Here is a 23,678-nt window from a genome sequence, read left to right as displayed (position 1 = left end):
CTTGTTGCACTTCACTTTTTTTTTTTCAGGTGATGTAAATTTCTCTTAAGCTCTTAGGAGACAATGCAGTGTGACAGTGGGTCTCATCTTATTACCCGAGTCCAAACTATCTGGCCTCTTGTGTATGAAACATTTATGTTGATTAATTTAAAAGATCTCTCCTGCAGTATCAAATGACAAAGCAGGTCTGCTCATCCTGATACGGTTGTCTTTCTCTCAATGGGCTCTTTTTGCAGATGGCTGTATTTGATATGTTTTCTCTTATTTCCTCTGTGCTGTGCTTATGCTGTGCCAAGTGTCATGTATCGTATTAACACAGTTTCTGCTCTGTTTCACCATCTTTTCCTGCAGCTTCAGAATCTGAGTCATAATGTGATCTTCACACTGGACTCGCTGTTGAAAGGCGACCTGAAAGGCGTGAAGGGGGTGAGAGAAATTTACAGACCTTGTCTCATAGACCATCAGACACGCAGAGGCTAAATACACATGCAGATGCATGCAAACTTTTAAATATGCAATTTTTTTTTATGTATGGTAAAAAATGGCAGCTGTGTTTGCCAGAATTTTATTGTTAAAAAATATGGTAGCAGCCTTTTAGGTTTTATGGTTTTAACTTAAATTTAAAGGTAAATACCATAATTTTAAGTACTAAAATATGTTTTGTATCTTTGTAATACACTGCACCAAATGCAGGTGGTGATGAGAAAATCACATGATGAAACAAAGCCTATCAAAAGCACCATTATAAATATTAACATATCACAAAAACTTAAAACTAGGGGATGTCAACGATTAATTTATATTTGTCAATAAGAGATGGAATCGATTAAAGCTATCGATGGTGAGCCATTTAATTTTTGATTAAGTGCAAATCATGCGAAAAACACATGCGAGCGGCTGTGAGTGACAGTGACAGAATATAATGTATTATCATTCATTTATAATGTACAAATTAAGCTTTTAATGTGATTTAAACATTAATGAACTGTTCTATAAGATGAGTATCACATTTACACTAGTGTGATATTGCACTTAGCCTACTTCTTGTGTGATATTTCTTAACTATGTGATGCAAATACAAACCTGATTCCAAAAAAGTTGGGACACTGTACAAATTGTGTGTAAAAAAGGAATGGAATAATTTACAAATCTCAAAAACTTACCGTATTTTCCGGACTATAAGTCACACTTTTTTTCATAGTTTGGCTAGTCCTGCGACTTATAGTCAGGTGCGACTTATTTATCAAAATTAATTTGACATGAACCAGGAGAAATGAATTAAAAATGAATCAAGTGAAAACAGCCGCGAGAGGGCGCTCTATGCTGCTCAGTGCTCCTGTAGCCTACACTAAGCAGCATAGAGCGCCCTCTCACGGCTGTAGACGGTAATATTTTCTCTTGGTGCTAAATAAATGCGACTTGTAGTCCAAATGCGACTTATATATATATTTTTTTCCTCATCATGATGTATTTTTGGACTGATGCGACTTATACGCATTTGTGACTTATAGTCCGAAAAATACGGTATATTTTATTCACAGTAGAATATAGATAACATATCAAATGTTGAAAGTGAGACATTTTGAAATGTCATGCCAAATATTGGCTCATTTTGGATTTCATGAGAGCTACACATTCCAAAAAAGTTGGGACAGGTAGCTATAAAAGGCTGGAAAAGGTAAATGTACATATAAGGAACAGCTGGAGGACCAATTTTCAACTTATTAGGTCAGTTGGCAACATGATTGGGTATAAAAAGAGCCTCTCAGAGTGGCAGTGTCTCTCAGAAGTCAAGATGGGCAGAGGATCACCAATTTCCTCAATGCTGCAGCGAAAAATAGTGGAGCAATATCAGAAAGGAGTTTCTCAGAGAAAAAATGCAAAGAGTTTGAAGTTATCATCATCTACAGTGCATAATATCATTCAAAGATTCAGATAATCTGGAACAATCTCTGTGCGTAATGGTCAAGGCTGGAAAACCATAATGGATGCCCGTGATCTTTGGGGCCTTTAGACGGCACTGCATCACATACAGCAATGCTACTGGAAATCACAACATTGGCTCAGGAATATTTCCAGAAAACATTGTTGGTGAACACAATCCACCGTGCCATTCGCCGTTGCTGGCTACTACTGTATAGGTCAAAAAAGAAGCCATATCTAAATATGATCCAGACGTGCAGGCATTTTCTCTTGGCCAAGGCTAATTTCAAATGGACTGTGGCAAAGTGGAAAACTGTTCTGTGGTCAGGCGAATCAAAATTTTTGAAATCTTTTTGGGAAACTGGGACACCATGTCATCCGGACAAAAGAGGACAAGGACAACCCAAGTTGTTATCAGCGCTCAGTTCAGAAGCCTGCATCTCTGATGGTATGGGGTTGCCTGAGTTCATGGCAGCTTACACATCTGGAAAGGTACAATCAATGCTGAAAGTTAAATCCACTTTCTAGAACAACATATGATCCCATCCAGATGTTGTCTCTTTCAGGGAAGACCTTGCATTTTCCAACATGACAATGCAGACCACATACTGCATCAGTTACAACATCATGGCTGCGTAGAAGAAGGATCCGGGTACTGAAATGTCCAGCCTGCAGTCCAGTTCTTTTACCCATAGAAAACATTTGGTGCGTCATAAAGAAGAAGATGCGACAAAGAAGATCTAAGACAGTTGAGCAACTAGAAGCCTGTTTTAGACAAGAATGGGACAACATTCCTATTCCTAAGCTTGAGCAACTTGTCTCCTCAGTCCCCAGACATTTGCAGACTGTTATAAAAAGAAGAGGGGATGCCACACAGTGGTAAACATGGCCTTGTCCCACCTTTTTTGAGATGTGTTGATGCCATGAAATTTAAAATCTTATTTATTTAAATCAACAGTGTCCCAACTTTTTTGGAATCGGGTTTGTATGAGACATAATTTCAAACAAGCATTTTGCCTCATATCTTGAATTTTAGGGACATTTTCTAGGTACCATCATGCAGTAAGTTTTTGCCCTGCCTCATATTTGTCTTACAAACTTACGGACCCACTTTATATTAAGTGGCCTTAAGTACTATGTACTTACATTTTAATTAATAATTTAGTACAATGTACTTATTGTGTACATACGTGTTTTTACATTGTACTTATATTTAAAAAATAAATCTACATGTAATTACATCTGTATTTAATTTCTGTAATTACATTTATAATTACACTGTTGACCCATACTTTACACTTTAACCCACCCTTAAACTTACCCATACCTCCAACCCTCTCCCTAACCTTACCCCTATCCCACCTCAATAGCAGCTAAAGTGTTTTACAATACAATATGAACACAATAAGTACATTGTACTTATTTTTTTATGTAAGTAAATAGTAGTTAAGGCCCGCTAATATAAAGTGGGACCAAACTTACATCTCAGTCTGTTTATTATCAACATAAAATACAATCAACCAAACATATGAAAGGTTACACTGATCAGTTTAAGTAGACCATAGTGTAATTGTCCACTTTGCTGTTCTGCCATAACATTTTTGCTCATGTGCAGAGGATGATCTTTTACACCTATATGCGAATGTGTGTAAAGTACAAGCCTAGTTTACATTATAAATAACAGTTTAACATTTAAATACATTGCAAATATGCAAACATTTAGATTTGTACAGAATGACATGTAAGCCAATCCCCTGCTCGCTCGTCCTCGTACTGTATGCACGCATGCACGGTTATTCAGACTAAATCCCCATAATTTGGGTGCGAAAGGATTTTATTTCTAATTTTTTTTTGGCTTTTGCACATCCGCTCTATTAGACACATTAAGGTTAACGATTAACCGATGTTACAAACTAAACTAACCTGCTGTGGTCTTAATCTAATGCACTGAAACTGAGTGCGGTAAAGTGTTGCTATCTCTGATCTCTGGCTTATCAGAAGATCCGCAGTCTTGCTACCACACCAGTAGTCAGTTAGAGCCTACTAATGGATCTGTCATTTACCACAAGTAATGGTCATATCTATGATTGGTGCTCCAGATATTCAGCACATTAATGATGTGATGAGGCTGTCACAGTCCTAATCTGCTGTTTACTTTAGTGCTGGAAAGATATCATCCCTCCACACATGTACATGGGTTAACTCAGCTCTGTCTCTGTCATTGGATTTTGGGTGTGACATCTGTTTTGTTGTAAACATGAGGGAGTCTAATTACTGCACCTGGCTCATTACTATTTTTCCTTTTTTTTTTTTTCTCAGGACCTGAAAAAACCCTTTGACAAGGCATGGAAGGACTATGAAACCAAGTTGTAAGTTTGCTTTATGCGTGTTAGCTGAGTGTTTCTGTATACACATTTGTCCATTCATACCGATTACTTTCTGTCTGTGGGCTGTTGCAATTATCAGATGCATTTTACAGTTATCTGAGAATAATATGAAATAAAACAGGACTCTATTTGTCAGCTGAGATGAGTTTGTTCTAAATATACAAATTTTATTGCTTTTTATGATCAAATTTCCTACAATCTTACAGTACAAAGATCGAGAAGGAAAAACGTGAGCACGCCAAGCAGCATGGGATGATCCGAACAGAGATCACTGGTGCTGAGATCGCTGAAGAGATGGAGAAAGAACGGAGGCTTTTCCAACTACAGATGTGTGAGGTCTGTACTGCATTCGGTTGGAGAACCTGTCTTCCTCACCAGAAATATGCCATAGTTGATATTGTTTTTATTTCCGTTATTATATGTCTATATTAATTAATTAATTCAATTACTTGGAATAAACACTTTTTTAAACAGAAAATTAGGTAGCACTTTATTTTACAGTCCTGTTCCTCATGTACATACTATGTACTTATTATAGTAATTACAATAACTATGTAATAACTAGGTACTAACCCTGAACCTAACCCTAAACCTAACCTTACCCCATGTAGTTACCTTGTATTACCAGAACTTTCTTAGATATATACACTGTAAGTACACTATAAATACATGTTAGTATACTTACTGTAAAATAAAGTGCAACCGAAAATTAATTAGCATCTATATTTTATACGTGTACATGGTCAGTTTTTTTTTTTTTTCTACTAGTGCTCTCACAACCCAAAATATTTTGTTGTATGGGCAGCAGAGATATCTGTACATTATCACTACGGTAATATTTTTGCAATGATCAGTGAGAACTTTTTTCTGTCACATCGCCAGCTGTTGTGATTGGTACTCCTAACATAAATCAGAATTGTGTATTGCTGCCATGTCAGTGCCAATGGCCTTTTTATCTTACATCTTGAAAGATTCTCTTAGCATTAGAGCATATGGCTCAGATTAGGATATAAATGTTTGTTTTATGGGTTCATAATCATCAGTGTTGACTGCTCATTAGTTTTTTTTTTTTTTTTTTTTTTTTTTTTTTGACATGATAATGAATAGTATTTGTCAATAGGAATTGCATTTTGAATTTATTTCATTCTGCATTACGGGTTTGTGAGGGGTAGGTTTAATGTTATGTATCTTTGGAAAAAAATAACCTCAGGTTGCCTTTCAAATGTATTGGACCAAATGGCGTGACAAAATCTAATATTTAATTGAATTCCCTAATTTTCCACTTAATTAAGCATTAATGTAGAGAATGCATTGGTAGACTGCTGCAAGTCTATGACATAATTCATGATTGTCTAGACATTTTACCAATCCTATGTAATTGGATGTTCCCAGTTTTCCTTTCTTAGTGGTTACACATGAGAATACACATGAGTTCTCAACTAGGCATGTAATTTTCAATAAAATCTAAAGATGAGAGCAATGAATAATGCATTTTACAGAAAGGTGACTCAGATACAGAAAGCAGCAAAAGAAATTACAAATTATAGTGAACACATACAACACACCTACTACATGCATTTTATGAAAACAAAGATGTTCACACACTGTAACTTAATTAGGAAACTAATTAATAGGAATCAAAAGTTATGCACAAATGCATTCACACTCTAAGATAAGCGGAATATGTGCTATCTCACCCCAGGATATATTCAGACATACCAGGGACCAAAAGGATGGATTAAATTTCTGAGCAGAGCCAACAATTTTTAGCTGGCATGACTTTGCAAGATATTCTGGGATTTTACCACTCTAGGCTAAACCGGGATTACAATGATGTTTAATTCATTTGTTTTGTGGGATTGGTATGTCACTGCATGTTCTTTGGCAGATTTCAGATTTAGAAGGTGAAATTGTTGTCCTCTTTAGTTGCTTCTAATATAACAAAAGTATAACTACAAACATTTAGGCTACATTTAAATATGTGCTATGGAAGGGACCTGCTATTTTCCCTAGAATGATTATTTCGAATAACTTTTTTTTTTTAAATATATATATATATATATTTTACAATAATTTAGTTTAATTTGTTCTACTGTTGAGATTTCTAAACTCTGTTGTGACCAAAGTATGTTTGTTTCTACAGTACCTAATCAAAGTGAATGAAATAAAGACCAAAAAAGGGGTAGACCTCCTTCAGAACTTGATCAAGTATTACCACGCCCAGTGCAAGTAAGTGACATTTCAATATACTATTTAACTATTGTCATCTATTTAAGGTAATACATCTGTTTAGTTTGTCGAACGGTCAGCATAAATGTATACTTCACGTGTTAATGCTCTATACAGAAAGTGTTATTGATCCATGTTACCTTGCAAATGTCACTGGCCTGAAGGTCTGAAAAAGGGATGAGCTATAAGAAAGAACCGAAAGTATAGCACTTTTTTTCTTCAGTCTAAAAGTCAAGGTTATTTTAAGCTAGTGTTGTCTTTGCCCTGTTGATATATCAGCAGAAACCTGCAAGCTTATCCTGCACTTCAAGATTGTGATGGGTCATTAATAAGACTGTCAAAGTTAATGTTTTGATTAATTAAAAATGTTTAATGCATAATTTTAGTTTTTTCGTGCTGATTTAGCAGTGTAATTGTGTTCTGTGTGATTTCTGAAACTTAGACTTATGAGAAATAGAAAAGTTCCTGGTGCATGTAATACAGTAATTATGCATATATCTGCACTGATATTATGACTCTTCATAAATTGAACAAAAAGCTATAATGACATAAAGGGCAGATAATTCAGTTTTCTTTTTTTAAAAGTAACAAATGTACAAAACAGATTTTTTTTTCATAAACATTTGTGAACTTTCACACACATTTTTTTATTTTATTTAATTTGCTAAAAAAACTCAAGGTCACTCAAATGCAGATTCATGCTAAAACCTCATGCATAAGCCCACTGACTCAATCTGACTCGGACACTCTTGACAGGTTGTTAGTGTTGGCACTGTGTTAGTCATCTGTCAGTATTTGTGACACTGGCCCACAAAACCACAAAAACACCATAGTCTTCAGTGACAGGGGTATATTTGTAGCAGTAGCCAAAAATACACTGTATGGGTCAAAATGATCGATTTATATTTTATTTAATATTCAGTAAAGATCATGTTCCATGATGATATTTTGTAAATTTCCTACCGTAACTATATCAAAACCTAATTTCTGATTAATAATATGCGTTGCTAAGAATTATTTTGGGCAACTTTACAGGTCTATTTCAAAACATGGATAAGTTAAATGTGCTAATGACATTATTACTTATTAACTCAGCCTATCGTGTTTGCAGGTTTCTGTGTTGTGTTGAACGTCTATAATTCCTGATTGTATTGAAAAAATATGTACAGCCTTTGTTGATAGCTGGTTTCAATATGAAAAATCTGTTAATTCAGTGTTTTTCTTTTTTCCCCAGCTTTTTCCAAGACGGCTTGAAGACGGCAGATAAACTAAAGCAGTACATAGAGAAATTAGCAGCTGATCTTTACAATGTATGTACTTCATTCTTTAACATAAATGTATTTGATTTGGTAAAACCATTAGTTTACTTTATGTATTGGACTTGGTAACCCCTAATACTGTGTGTGTGTGTGTGTGTGTGTGTTACACTTGTGTAACAAGTTCTTTTTGCTTTTTGTGTGATGTAGATAAAACAAACACAAGATGAAGAGAAAAAGCAGCTCACAGCATTAAGGGATCTCATTAAATCCTCTCTACAGCTGGAACAAAAGGAGGTAGGTGCAGAATGTGGTGTGCCTCAGGGCTCAGTTTTCGGACAAATGCTAATTCTTAATTGCCCAAAACTAGTTTGAAAAAGTCAATCAAGTCACTTGTTTGGGGTTAAATTATTCCAAAGTTCATTACATTTACATATTTACCCCATGTAAATGTAAATATATTCAGTGTTTAAAATTATGTATTTTAGAAGATTATTTAATGGCATGACATCATGCAGAAAGAAACCTGAAGAGTTTAATTTTGCTGTACGTATGTGGATCTAATGCATAAACCCTCCATAATGCTCGACCTGTACAGGGGAGAGTGTGAGAGGGAGTGCCCAGTGCTGTACCATGCTGGTAGCCAGTATGAAATCGGGCTTGCTGGTAACCAGTGTTGTGCCCCACTGGTTGCTCAGAGAAAAGTTGCTAACTCTGTCATGTTTAATAAGGAAAATAAATGACAATTAATAAGTAGTTCGTCATTGAATGTTTGTTTTAAGTGCTAACACATTGTCATCAACAAACTTGCATTTAATTATGGTAACGTGGTGAGAGACAAGACTGTAAGTTTGTACAATCATAGAGTAGTATGCTGTAGTGCATTTAAATGTTTTAACAAAACCAACACATATAGCCTACCATGCTTTTCACACCTTCTCTTATGTGTCTTTCACCCGCTTCCTGTGTGGATTGAAGTCTAGAAGAGTAAGTGTTCAGCATGTGCAGCATGAAGTGTGTATGTGATGGAGATCATTGTGTGTGTGCACAATAAATAAGTGGCTGTCAGATAAATCTGATTTTTAAAAGGTTGCAAATCTGTTGAGAAATATTGAAAAATCTTCATGTATTATATGAAAATGCTGTGCATACAGTGTTTGTTTGGATTGGTGACTGCATATAGCTGTTTAAAGCACCATATGTGTGTGTTTGTGCAGGACTCTCAGAGCAAACAGGGTGGCTACAGTATGCACCAGTTGCAGGGAAACAAAGAGTTTGGCAGTGAGAAGAAAGGCTATCTGCTGAAAAAGAGTGATGGGTACACACACACACACACACACATATGCCCAAATTAGATGTGATGTCTAGTCAACCTGAGATCTTGCTCTCTGCTATGAGTGGTGTTATGCAGTATATAATTGTTGTGTTCTAGATTGAGGAAGGTGTGGCAGAGGAGGAAGTGTTCAGTTAAAGGAGGAATTCTTACCATCTCTCATGCCACTGTGAGTAACTCTGACACACTCTTGTGATTTACTTGGTTTACTATAAACCATGACAATCAGCCTAATAAAACTGAAGTCTGACATTTACAGTGAAAAGACTTCATCAGCTTTCTGAACTTTGTCTGAATGTCTCCATAACAACCTAGCCATCCCCCTATGTCCCTTTTTAAAGCTAGGGTAGGGTAGGACAATAATCGTTTTTGACACTTTTTTTTTTGTACTGGTTTGAAGTCTGTTCACATCCTGTCATTGAATTCAGTCCATTTAGTTTAGCTGGTGTAAAAAAAAAAAAAAAAAAAAATGTATACCATTACGGAAGTACAAGCCAAAATTATAAATAGCCATTATATATGTATGTGTGTGTGTGTGTGTGTATATATATATATATATATATATATATATATATATATATATATATATATATATATATATATATATATATATATATATATATATATATATATATATATATATATTTACCATATATTATATATTATATTTTTATTAAGTATTTATTTATTTGTAAAATATACTGTCATCTAAAGTATAAGCATGTTTCTTTTACACATTTATTTTTTAATCCATTGTCAGATGATTTCAAATTTCTTAAATTTTAATTATGATAATTTAAAAAATCATCTCTGCTTTATATCGGCTATCGGCCCCCCTGCTTTCCAGCTGGATTTGACTAAGTTTGCCAGGCTTATGAAATTAAATGTTCATTAGTAATTCATAGATTTGTTTAAATTAAATAAATGTGTATTTGCTCAATGCTGATGGCAAATGATAAAGTATTAGAATGTTTGCCTTTCTATTACTAATAATATAAAAGCAATCATTATAATATTTTTTTTAAATTCCTTTGTTTAACCTTTCTATCTGATTATTAGACAGACTTCGATTCAAATTAGACAGTTAAAAACTGTTAACAATGACCGTAAACAAGAGAGAGAGTGTGAGCACTGTGTGCTCTCAAAATAAAAGTCTGGTGCACCTCGAACACATCGGCCAAGCAGAAAGACTTATTGGACGATGCCGATATTTGAAAAATGGCAAATATCAGCCGATATATCGGCCTTGGCGATATATCGGTCGACCGCCGGTTTCAGTCTATACAACAAACTAGCAGAGTTAATCTTGACAGGTAAGCTAAACTTCAAGTTGAAAGTGTTCTTAATATGTTGTACCTTTTAGTGAAGTAGTCTACATTTACCTATTGAAATATATTGTAAATGCAGAAACTGCCTACCATAGCTTTAAAGGGTTAGTTCACCCAAAAGTGAAAATTAACAAGTGTTTTACTCACCCTCAAGGCATAGGTGTATATGACTTTCTTCTTTCAGATGAATCCAATCAGAGTTATATTAAGAACTGTTCTGGCTATTCCAAGCATTATCATTGCAGTAGTCGGGTGTTTCTGTTTAACAGTCCAAAACCCATTAAATAAACATAAAATAAAATAAAACATGTCTCACATGGCTCGGGGCAAAAATAAAGTCCTAAACATCAGTACCAGTCAGTCACATTAATAAGCAAAATTTTGGAAGCTAAAAGTCCATTGCCAATAGTTCAGTGATTCATGAAGCACAGCTCACACAGAAGTCAGTTTCAAACCAAGAAGCTTTCCTATTGTCAATGTGGCAGATTAACCATACAAAATGCCTAGATTTCACCCATTGCATTTTGCTGAGCAATGGATTTCTTAACATCCTTTGTTCAGTCAGAGGCCTGTCTTGTTTGCACATCACTGTTCGATTGAGCCTATATCAGGTGATCATTGTCTCTTTGTAAGAAGGATTGTTCATTTTGTGTTTAAAATGGTGTTTTAAAAGCTCTACTCCTTTGGTAATGAACAAATACACTCTGACCCATTTGCTTCCACAGGTACGTGTAGTATGAGATGCTGAAAAAAAAAGACACAACCAAAGATAGCTGTCTAGTGTGTATTTAAACTAGAAAAATATAGTGCAGATGGTGTTCAAGAGTACTTTCTGTTCTCAAAGTACCGCAGGCAGACTGGCACACACACACACAATCTGTGGGTTAGCCCTACGTTAAATGATTGTCTTACACAATAATATATCATCTTTGAATTCGTTTCATCAGAAATTTAAAATCACTTGAAAGCTGTAGTTAAAACCTTCAACTGTTTGAGATGTTATAGCAGGAATATGAAGTATTCAAGCATTTCTGCTGTTGTCACATTTTGTTTCAGTCAAACAGGCAGCCTGTCAAACTCAACCTGCTCACATGTCAGGTCAAGCCCAGCACTGAGGACAGGAAGTGCTTCGATCTCATTTCCCGTGAGTCAACGGTCACAAACAGGGAGTGTTTCTTTTGTGGGAAACCACATGAGTGATTTAGTAGCTTAGTGTAATGTGTTTGTTTACTTTACCCTATTGAATCTTGGAAGAAAATTGTCAAAATTGTAAATAATTGTCTAATTGCACCATTAATGTGATTTATGATTTTAATACTATCTTCTGGTATTTAATTAGTGGAAATCACTTAATGTTTATGCAGATGGCTGATATTTTAATTGTCATATGTTTCAGATAACCGCACATATCACTTCCAGGCCGAAGATGAGCAGGAGTTTATGATGTAAGACTCTAAGAAAAGTTTTTTTTGTGTGTTTATGTATGTTTTTTTTTTTTTTACCCCTTTGCATCTGTAAGTCACAAACTAGTAATCTAACTTCTCTGTAAGTGGAGTGACCTCTAAGAATTATTTATATGCTGAATATGGGATATCCTTATGAACAATTATGAACAATTACAGCAATCTGCCTAGCGGTGAAGACAACTTTGCTTCTCTGTGGTGAAATTGTACTTTTTTTTTATGGCAAATAAATATCGTAAAAATAGTTTGAGATTTTAACTCTCATTTGCTTGGTTATTTTTGTGTGTCTGTGTGGTGAAACGTCTGTGAAGTGGTGTTCAATTGTTTTAAGTTGGTATTTACTCATTGAGGTCACTAACACCACAATGACATTTCACAGACTCCTTTAGACACAAGCATTCTCACAAAAAAAGCATCTACCATCTCTAAGCATGTCTTAAGTATTTTTAACTACTGGCTTTGCTTCTTACCTGCTGTGAGCCACCTGCTGTCCACCAGAGAACTCCCTGACTGAGTTATTTAAAGCCATTATAAATGGCTCTTAAAAGCACAGAGGCTGATCAGAATGAGGCCCTATAACCCCTTTATACATCAGTCCTGCAGTCCTTTCACCTCTACATTGACTGGAGTCTCTTTTAAAAGCCAAAAGCTGATCTCATCATCTAGCTAGCATGGAGGCATGGCATGCTTTAGGAAAAAAATGGCTAAGGGACAAAAGCAGAAAAATTATTAACAGGGTCTGAAAGAAGGGCTTAAATGTTGCTTTTGCATTTAGCGGCTGGTGCATTAATATTTCAGCATTACATGGCAGAGTTTTAAGACAGCTTATCAATTAATAAGTAGTCCATCTTTTGTTACGCAGCACTTCAGTGTCAGTTTTAAAACAATGGACCAATCAGAAACAGCAATTGAAGTTTATAGGGTTTACAGTAGCAACTGTGTACAGTTATCATGCAATTACAATTAACATTATTTACTTTTCTAAAACCTTAAACTCTAAACCGTTTCTGCCTCTACAGATGGATCTCAGTGTTAACTAACAGTAAGGAGGAGGCGCTTAACATGGCCTTCAGAGGAGAGCAGGGTGGAGGAGATGATGGGATGGAAGATCTCACTAAAGCCATAATAGATGATGTGCTGCGCATGCCCGGAAATGAAGTGTGCTGTGATTGTGGAGCTCCAGGTGCATATCTGTCTACCTGTCTGTCTAAAAAGAAAATAACAATAAAATTGTCTGTCTGGTAAGGTTACTCTGCCTCGTATGACTCCCCTCTCGGGTCTCTTCTCCACTCAATCTTTTTTGAATCCCTATTTCTGTTTTTCTCACTCCATTACCAGTGAAATCGGTCTCTCTCATGATGAAGCAGCAGTGTGAGTGTGAGGATCAGGCAGTCAGGACAGATGAGTGCTGTTACATCACTCTCTTATGTAATTGGCTCATGCAAGCTGTGCAGAAGGTTCTGAGAGGGCGGCTGCTGCTCCAGGGATGATTTGATCAGCCTCTTTCACATTCATTGTTTTCTCTCTCTGCGAGAGGATAGAGATGTGGCCCATGAAAGACCCCTGGGACATTTTCACCAGTTTTAATGTGTTATTACATATGAATTGATGAACAGTTTATAAATCAGGGAAATACGTTTATATACATTGTAAGGTTTATCAGTGAAAATATTTTCGATGCTTTACTGTTAGATGACGAGTCATGTGAGAATGAAGGCCCGGTCCATAACTATCAATAACTATTAAGTTCTAATTGTTCTAATTATGAGTCCACATCACCACTCTAACAATAACATTAATAAGCAAAAAATGTTAATGTTGGTGTGGACACTTATAGTTATTAATATAGTCATTGGTGTGAACAGTACTTTCATTTAATTATGTATTAGTTCATGTGTTCTACATTAGCATGTAGCTATTTTCAGTTGTTTGCAGGAGGTTGTTTATATGCAATTGCTAAAGTGTTCTATCTGTTTGTTAGCACGAAGCACATAGCTACTTTTTATATGCAGTTGCTAATGTGTTTTGGGCAATTGTTAGCACATTGCTACTGTACATTGCTATGAGGCTATCAAGATGTTCTAGGAGGTTGTTAGCACGTTGCTACATTCCTTATATGTGGTTTGGTTTTGTGGGTGGTTGTTAGCACATTGCTCTGCAGTTGGTCAAGGCGTTATGGGTTGGTTCCATTTTACGCACTAGGTGTAGAAAAAATGTTGGATGATTTCTGATAGCTGTTATGTCTGTAGCATAGAAATATGTGGGATGAGTATGCATCATAGTTGCATCATATTCCTTTTTAAAATTAACCATTCTTGTGAACTGACATTCTTGTGAACTGAAGCTTCCGGTGATGCTCTGACTGTGTAAGAGGCTTATAGAGCTGTGTTGAGCTGTTATTCAGCTCCAAAGCTGAGAGCTAAACACTGACATCTGTGTCAAGGTGCATGCATGACTCCTTACACAAGCGAGTCTGTTTGAAAACAGGTTGCTTTAATGAAACGCTTATTAAACAGACAGATGTATGAATGAATTTGATGCTGAATGATTGTGTCTGGAAGAGAAGAAATAATCTACAAGTACATCTGGGATTTACTGAGCGTGCAGAGAAAGCTGCTGGAGAAGACCTGAATCTATATTTAGCTTCTGTGTGTGTCCTTTATCTTTGTTGTCCTGTCACTGGTTCTGCTCAGGGGAAGTCACTGGCACATGGAGCCACTAACACACTTGCTGCCAACACACAAACAATGCACAAACAGTTCATCTCATATTCTCATCCAAACATGATAACATGGTACTCTACATTAAACTCCATTCAGTATTTACCATTCCATCTTGTATAACATTAAAATAATGAGTCCAACGAGGGCCCCTTGTGGTAAAAATGTGTTTGTTGCTTTTTCTTGTTTCCTTGTTGTTTTCATGTTTTTATTTTTATTTTTTATGTTTCCAGATCCCAAATGGTTGTCGACCAACCTTGGAATCCTGACTTGCATCGAATGCTCAGGCATTCACAGAGAGATGGGCGTCCACATCTCACGCATCCAGTCTATAGAGCTCGACAAACTGGGAACCTCTGAACTCTTGGTTTGTTCAATAGTGCAAAAAATTATTTTTTAAACATAGTATAGCTCCAGTCTTAAATGGGAATCCATAGGGTTTGTGTGTCAGTACTGCATAGGGTATGCCAAATGTTATTTGATCACAAATTAATTTGTGACAATATTATATATATATTTTTTTGTCAAATTAACTTTAAATAAAGAAGCTATAAAGTTTCACTGTCCTTTCTACATTAATATTTATCAAAACAATTTAGTAAATTTAGTCAAATTTAATTTGTATGTGCAAGACTTATGAATATCCATATATTATCATTACCTAAAACATTTTTGTAAATTGAAATTAAACAAAAATTTTATATAAATATTACATGAATAAATTAGCTAAATTGAAATTAGAAAAGTTGGCTTGACGATATTAATTTAAAGCCGTAAATTACTAACTGGAAAATAAACTCTAACGCTGAAATAAATATAAATAATTAAAACTAAATAAACAATAATAACACATTACTTAATTACTAAATGTGACACAAACAATTGTTCATTCAAAATGTTCTTTAAAAAACTATTATAGTATATAAGTTATAATAACATTATTTTAATTGTAATGGTTTTGCCAAGCAAGAAGCATCATAACCAAGTGTAAATGCATCAATATGATATGTATTATTCAAGCATTAGGAATGTGCATGTCCATAACTGAGGCTGATGTGATATGCATCTCAATTCATATTTAAAGATATGATACATTTAAAGATACATATGAAGCAGCAACTGTGATTTACCCCTATTATGATGCAGTGCGATCTGATTTTGATTCGATTTAACACAATGCGACTCAGTGCAATACGATTCAATGGAAAAAATATGATGCTATGCAATTCAATATGGTACAAATAGCATGCTTTTACTTGTGTGGTTCTTTATGATTATTTGGAGGAAGATGCAGCTCTACCTCTGCCATGTAAATCTATATTCTATGTGACTCTCAGGACATGCCTCTCTCTCTGTAGTGTTGTGATATGTCATATTCACATAGTTGTGATGATGAGAGAATGCGCTTGACAAACAGTTTAGAGAGGAGAAATCATTCAACATATAAAATATAGATAACAGAGTATTGGTCACATTCTAAATAATAAAAGTATAGTGCTTCTATTATGTATAAATAAATCAGTTTTTACCAATGCAAATATGTTAAAACGATGCATCGCAATAGAGTCCCAACTTGTATCTGATGCACACTCTTTTAAATCAATGCATTGTATAGTTAACTTTTATGCTGATGCATGCACCGGTGCAAATCGGTTAATTTTACCATCCCTAGTATGCATGTTACAACAGGCCAAGCTTTAAATTCAACAAAAAAATAGGACTTGGCCCAACACTTTAGTATAGCAATAAAATATAGAAAATTTTGGGTTAGTTCGTTGAAACCATAGCTCACTACATATTTCATGAATATAAATTTTTTTTTATCATATTTTTAAGTATTAGATATAATTTATGCGTAATTTATTTTGTTTTATTCTATTCTTTGATTTCAGCTGGCCAAGAATGTGGGAAACAGTAGTTTTAATGAAATAATGGAGGGAAATCTTCCTTGCCCCTCTCCTAAACCCACTCCTGCTAGTGACATGTAAGTATGCATGGCAAATGTAAAAATGAATTATCATATTATATTTCAGTTTCCAGTGTATTTAAAAAGTATTTCTAGTAAATGATATGTGCTTGCACATTTTTAAAATATTTTTGCAAATGAAAATGACATCCCTGTTTTATTATCTTGTCTTTCGATTTTATCTTAGGACTGTTCGTAAGGAATTTATCAATGCAAAGTATGTAGATCATAAGTTCGCAAGAAAAACCTGCAGCTCGGCAGCAGCCAAGATGAGTGAGCTATTTGAGGCTGTCAGGTCACATGACCTACTAGCTCTCATCCAGGTGTATGCTGAGGGGGTAGAGCTTATGGAACCACTACCTGAAGGAGGACAGGTGAGTGACTGCATGTAGGTGTAGTAACTAGGACAGTGGGAAAATAGGCTCACTTTTTCATTCACCAGTTTGTTTTTCATTAAAAAAATTAAGTGGTACTTGAATGCAAACATACTGAGCATTCTAGGAGGAGATAGTAAGTCCACAGGTACAGAGTGTATACACCCTACTATCAAATGACACGATGGATGAGTGACTCTTGCTCATCTTTGAGCACAGATTTTGAGTTCTGGTGAACATCAGAAAGCAGACATGCTGAACATGACTTGAATACTCTGCCTTGATCTCGTACTGTGCCCAGTTTTCATTCTAATGACTTTGGTAATTCAGCCACCGTCTAAGAGATAAACAGCTGCTTCTGAGTGGGTGCAGTCGCAAAAACATCTAAAGTGATCTCCGTTTCACTTTTTATGATGTAGCCGCTGCCCTAGCATGAGCTGACTTTAGTTAATCTTTTGTTGAATCTTCAGAAATGAAGCAGTGATCATGTTAGAAATGCTATAAGACAGATATTTTAGGGCGATCACGTCAACATTACATAACACAGTTTAGGTTGTCAGTAAGATTTAAACAAAAGAAATCTCTGCATTTATCTTATTTGATCAAAAAAATCTAAAATCTTAAAATTATTATAATATTATAACTGTTTTCTGTTTTATTAAATGTCTTTATTGTCACATAATCCTTCAGAAATCAATCTAATATGCCATTTTGCCACTAAAAAAACATTTATTTTTATTATTATTATTAAAAAGCTATGCCCCGCTGTTGTGTGGTCTTTATGTATAAATATTTGTAGGGCTGCTAAAAATAATAAGAAGAAGAATTATTAAGTTTATTTAATACATAGATGTTTTACTTTCTCTTTTTAATGCATTTTGAAACTTCAAAGTTGATATAAGTTGAAATAAGTAATAAATAAATAAACAATTGAATTAGTACACTGATAATAGATTTGCTACATTATTTTATTTGTTATCCTTCCTATTTTACACAACAAGTCAAGAGATGGTTATTAAGACCAAATTATGGATTCTTTTGTAGGAAGGAGGAGAGACTGCATTGCACTACGCCGTGAAGACAGCTGACCACACCTCACTGCACCTGGTCGACTTCCTTGTCCAGAACAGGTATGGAACATCAGCCACAAAAACTGGGAGGATACACTCCTGGCCATGTTTTTATGATCAATTCTCAGTATTTTGGATTCTTTTTAGGCAGTCACCTCTTGTTATGTTCCATCACCATTATCATTAAGAGCTTAATGATTAAACCGGTTGAGTTTTTAATGTTTTTTTTTTTGTTTTTTCTTAGGAAAGCAGGTGTTCTTGTACAAGCACCAGTACTTTTGAAGGGATTATAATGCAGATAATAATTTAAGTTCAACTTCATCCAAGTTTGCTTTCTGCTGTGTGGATTAAAGTTATATAACAGTATTTGAAGATCAGGTGATGTCTGAGCCAGGACTACTCTTGGTTCACATCCTAGTAAATAATCATAATTCGATTTCCCTGAGAACTAGAACACTGAAACTAATCCAGGTTTGCATTAATGGTTGTCTCCAAAGAAATATGACAGCATAAGGGAAGTAAATCCGACCCAGACAGCTGGGATTGTTTTATTTTTACTTTTTTGGACAACTCACTCTGTACTGGAGTCCACTCCAGTTTTTCCATTCCCCAATTCTCACTTCCTCTCTGATTACATTTGAAAGATATCATGCTCCGAGTTCTTTTCCATGGCAAAATTTTTTTACTGTGATAAATTTAGTATTAGGTGAGCCAGTGTTTGCACAATTTCTGTTTACTTGTAATGGGGATAATTAGGATTATATGATATTAATATTTATATGAATATATTAAAATGTTAAGTGATGTTTTTTCCATGTTAACATGTTAGTTTCATATACTACTTAAAAAAGGTTGGTGTCTGTAAAATGTACACTCACCGAAACTACTGTACATTTATTTGATAAAAAAATACAGTAAAAATATATCAATATTGCTTATTCTATTCGAATTCATTCCTGACGACAAAGATTAATTCTTAGCCATCATTGCAACAGAATTCATTTACATTTAACATTTACATTTAATCATTTAGCAGACACTTTTATCCAAAGCAACTTACAAATGAGAACAATAGAAGCAGTCAGGTCAACAAGAGAACAACAACAGTATACAAGTGCCATGACAAGTCTCAGTTAGTCTAGTACCGGACGCATAGCCAGGATGTTTTTTTGTTGTTGTTGTTTGATTGTTTGTTTTGTTTTGTTTTTAAATATTAAAGACAAGAAAAGGAAAGGTGCTACTATTAGTTGGTTAAGTGCTGGCAAAAAAGATGAGTCTTTAGATGTTTCTTGAAAATGAGTAAAGAATTAGCTGTTCGAATTGAGATTGGGAGGTCATTCCACCAGCTCAGCACAGTCCAGGAAAAGGTCCTTGAGAGTGATTTTAAACTTCTTTGGGATGGCACCACAAGGCGTTGTTCACTTGCAGAACGCAAACTTCTGGAGGGCACATAAGATTTAACAGGTAAGTTTAGGTATGTTGGTGCCATGCCAGTGGTCGTCTTGTAGGCAAGCATTAGTACCTTGAATTTGATGCAAGCGGCTACTGGTAGCCAGTGTAACCTGATGAGGAGAGGAGTAACATGAGCTTTCTTTGGCTCATTGAAGACAACCCTCGCTGCTGCATTCTCGATCAATTGCAGTGGCTTGACAGGAGAGCATTACAATAGTCTAGTCTGGAGAGAACAAGAGCTTGGACAATAAGGTGGGTGGCTTGCTCTGATAGGAAGGGTCTAATTTTCCTAATGTTGTATAAGGCAAATCTGCAGGACCGGGGCGTTGTAGCAATGTGGTCTGTGAAGCTTAACTGATGATGGTGATGGTCATTCATCCAGCTAGAAATGTCACTCAGACAGGCTGAAATGTGAGCAGCTACCGTCAGTTCATCAGGTTGGAATGAGAAATAGAGTTGGGTGTCATCAGAATAGCAGTGATAAGAAAAGCCATGCTTCTCAATGACAGATCCTAATGACGTCATGTAGATGGAGAAGAGAAGTGGTCCAAGTACTGAGCCTTGAGGAATCCCAGTAGCAAGTTGTTGTGACTTAGACACATCACCCCTCCAAGACACGCTGAAGGATCTATCTGAGAGGTAGGACTTAACACACAGGAGTGCGGCTCCAGAGATGCCCATCTTTCTGAGGGTGGATAGGATAATCTGGTGATTAACAGTGTCAAAAGCAGCAGACAGGTCCAGTAAGATGAGTATGGTGGAAGCTGCTCTTGCCAGTCGCAGGGCTTCAGTAACCGAGACCAGGGCAGTCTCAGTTGAGTGGCCACTTTTGAAGCCAGACTAGTTGCTGTCCAGGAGATTGTTCTGTACAAGGAACATAGAATGCTGGTTGAACTCTGCTCGCTCAAGTGTCTTTGCAATGAATGGCAGAAGGGATAGATGTAGTTTTCTAGAACCGCTGGATTTAGAGATGGTTTCTTAAGCAGTGGGCTTTCCCGAGCCTGCTTAAATGCTGAGGGAAATGTGAGTGAAGTGAATGAGTGAAGAGAGGAGATGATAATGTGAGTAAGTGAAGGTATGACTAAGGAAGAGATCACTTGATGGAGGTGAGTGGGTATCGGATCAAGTGGACAAGTAGTAGGATGATTGGACAGGATAAATTTGGAAACGTTCATCTCTGAGAGTGGAGAGGAGGAGAAAGAGTGTACATCGGTCATTGTGAAGTTATCCTCAGTCTGCGGTGTGGAGAATTGGTCACTGACGGTTCTTGTCTTATTTTTGAAGAAAACTGCAAAGTCATCCGCTGTAAGAGTCGATGGAGGAGGTGATGGAGGCGGATTAAGAAAAGAAGAGAAAGTTTTGAAGAGTGTCTGAGTGTCACAACAGTTGTTCATTTTGTTGTGGTAGTAGGATGTTTTAGCAGTGAAGACATTTGCAGAGAAGGAAGAGAGGAGAAACCGAAACACACCGAGGTTGGTAAAGTTTCTTGATTTATGCCATTTCTTCTGGGGTGGTGCGTGCTGGTCTAGATGACAGTGGGCAAAAGTTGTCCAAGCAAGAGGTTAGAGTGGAACAAAGAGTGTCCATAGCACTGTTCGTGTCCAGAGCTGAAAACAGAGAGTGCAGGAAGCGAGGATGAAACCACAGAAGATAGGCGAGATGGAGAGAGTGAGCGTAGGTTCCGTCGAAAGGTGACCTGCATTGGAGTGTGTGCCGCTTCAGGAGTAAGTGCTAGGTTAGCAGTAATGAGGAAGTGGTCTGAGGTGTGCAGTGGAGCAACTGAAGAGTTGTCCACGGTGCAACAGCACGTGTAGATGAGGTCCAGTTGGTTGCCTGATTTGTGAGTCACTGTAGTAGACACTCGCTTGAGATCAAAGAGTTTTGAAGTCAGCAGCCTGGGGTTTATCTAGGTGGATATTGAAGTCACCAAGCAGTACCAAAGGAGTACCATCTTCAGGAAAGTTTGATAGCAGCACATCCAACTCCTCCAAGACTCCTCCAAGAAGTTTGACCTATTATTCAGTGAATTATTCAGTGTCACATGAACCTAATTAGCTGATTAGGTGGTCGAGAAACATTTATTATGCAGTTGCATTATGGGCATTAATGTGTTTTATGCTATGTAACCAATTAAGAACACAGATGCTCCTCTCAACTTAACCACAGTAATGCACTATCCTGACACATAATATCTAAAGTAATCTTTATGTGTGTGTTTATAGGTGAACATTCACAGATTCATTGACAGCACACAGACATATGTTTGACACACCAGATAAGAATCTTGATGCAGAATCAAAAGAGCACTGACACTGGGCAAAAATATTTTGTGTTCCAATGTGGAAAATAACATTATCCCTTCAAAATTTTAACCCTAAATCTTACAGTGTTGCAGTGATCACTAAAGAAAATGTTCAAAATGAACTTCAAACTGGGTCAGAAAAATATCTGAATTTGTTCTCACAGAGCAGGGCTATACTGGTTTAGATGTGTAGCCTGTTTTTTTTTTCTTTCCTTTGCTGTGATTCCCACTAGGTAAACAGAATTGGGTCATTCACTTGCTCTCTCCCCATGTGTGCTGTTTAGTCACCGCTGACCCAAATTCAGAAGTGTGAAGTGGCTCATTAGGAGTGAAAATCTTGTTAATGTCAGCCTCAATTACAGATTTGAATTACATTAAAAAGCACTTTGGAGATGATGATTTTGTTAACATGTTAGCAGTTCCACATAACACATGGCAAAATTGCTGCAAGTTGGTTTTAATATGTGTCTTTAATAGCACAATAAACACTTATATGTCAGAAGATCAAGGAAAATTTGATTCCGTATGTCTCTGTCTCCAGTGGGAATCTGGATAAACAGACGGAGAGGGGAAACACAGCCCTGCACTACTGTTGCATGTATGAGAAACACGAATGCCTCAAATTACTGCTGAGAGGCAAACCAGCTACTGATATCAGTGAGTTACACAAGCATGTGTGGTTTTACCTGATTTACTGTACTTCTTTAGCTTTTACCAAATATAGTTATTCTTTAATACTATGCTTAATTATATAAATACATGTACTTATAAGCATTCACAATATCATTATATACATGTATACACACACATACAATTGACCATATACTATTCTTATATACTATAATTAATTATACAGTGCTTGTATGATTATTATGCAAGTTGATATTCTGATCATACCTTTTTTCCAAACACATTTGACCAATTTCAGTGCAATGAGCATTTCGCTCTCCATGTCTTAACTTTGCAATTGTTAGTATTGCATTATCATTATATGTATTGCATCCTTCTAATGGCCATTTAATTATTTTTTACTTTTCAGTCGGAGTTAAAAACATTTTTTTTTTTTTTTTTTTTTGGCTCATTTAGGTCTCATTTTATCTGTAAAAGAAAACCTGCTTAATAATTATGCACACCTGAATATAAGACTTTTTTCACTTCCACCCTTTGTGGACAATTATATATTATTTATAAATGATTAAAGACTAAATGTATAGTAGTCATTAAGATTGATGTGGTTTGGAATTGGTAAAATGTAAAATGGATGGATGTATGTTTTTATATATATATATATATATATATATATATATATATATATATATATATATATATATATATATATATATAAAATAATATATATATTTTAAATTAATGTTTATAAATTTTTTCATACTATAATTGATAATTTTGTGATGCCTAAATGCACTGACATTTAAATGGCATATAAAACTCAGGAATTTAGATTTTCAGTGTAATTTTTTTAAAGATTTTTTTAAACTCGAGATTGTTTGTGTTATCTTGACAAAATAGTCTAAAATTACAATATTGGCCATTTATGCGTGATTGACTGTAACATAAAAATATAATAATTGTCAGCTTGTCATATTAGCCATATACTGTATATTTACCAATGCTTAGCCACCATCTTGTTTCATGGCAAACAATATGTATAATTTCTGGTTAACGTGTGTCTTTTTGTCTCAGCCAATCAGAACGGAGAAACAGCTCTGGATGTGGCCAGGCGGATGAAAATCACCCAGTGTGAGGAAGCGGTGAGTAACTTGTGGGTCACATGATACAGTCCTTCCTGTGGAAACTCTTGAACTGCTCTGAATACGTCCATCATGATATAAGAACAATAGGGGGCAGCAAAGATGT

The 23,678-nt window shown here is 35.7% G+C and overlaps 1 protein-coding gene across 3 annotated transcripts in view; it reads left to right on the top strand.

Moving 5' to 3' along the window:
- asap1b (ArfGAP with SH3 domain, ankyrin repeat and PH domain 1b) overlaps positions 1–23,678 on the top strand; it is a 77,837-nt gene that overhangs the window by 47,092 nt on the left and 7,067 nt on the right. For all 3 annotated transcript variants that reach the window (XM_052596683.1, XM_052596685.1, XM_052596684.1), the window contains exons 6-22: positions 352–426; positions 4,243–4,292; positions 4,517–4,646; positions 6,454–6,539; positions 7,774–7,849; positions 8,006–8,092; positions 9,013–9,113; positions 9,228–9,297; positions 11,513–11,600; positions 11,853–11,901; positions 12,939–13,102; positions 14,873–15,006; positions 16,532–16,623; positions 16,793–16,979; positions 18,024–18,109; positions 22,345–22,460; positions 23,505–23,572. In XM_052596683.1, coding sequence (XP_052452643.1) covers positions 352–426; positions 4,243–4,292; positions 4,517–4,646; positions 6,454–6,539; positions 7,774–7,849; positions 8,006–8,092; positions 9,013–9,113; positions 9,228–9,297; positions 11,513–11,600; positions 11,853–11,901; positions 12,939–13,102; positions 14,873–15,006; positions 16,532–16,623; positions 16,793–16,979; positions 18,024–18,109; positions 22,345–22,460; positions 23,505–23,572 — 1,659 coding nt within the window. The remainder of the gene's footprint in view (positions 1–351; positions 427–4,242; positions 4,293–4,516; positions 4,647–6,453; positions 6,540–7,773; positions 7,850–8,005; positions 8,093–9,012; positions 9,114–9,227; positions 9,298–11,512; positions 11,601–11,852; positions 11,902–12,938; positions 13,103–14,872; positions 15,007–16,531; positions 16,624–16,792; positions 16,980–18,023; positions 18,110–22,344; positions 22,461–23,504; positions 23,573–23,678) is intronic.

Source organism: Carassius gibelio, chromosome B24, assembly GCF_023724105.1.
Source record: "Carassius gibelio isolate Cgi1373 ecotype wild population from Czech Republic chromosome B24, carGib1.2-hapl.c, whole genome shotgun sequence".
Lineage (NCBI taxonomy): Eukaryota > Metazoa > Chordata > Actinopteri > Cypriniformes > Cyprinidae > Carassius > Carassius gibelio.
The sequence above is the reverse complement of the archived record's forward strand: the minus strand, read 5'-3'. Positions and strand labels throughout refer to the sequence as shown.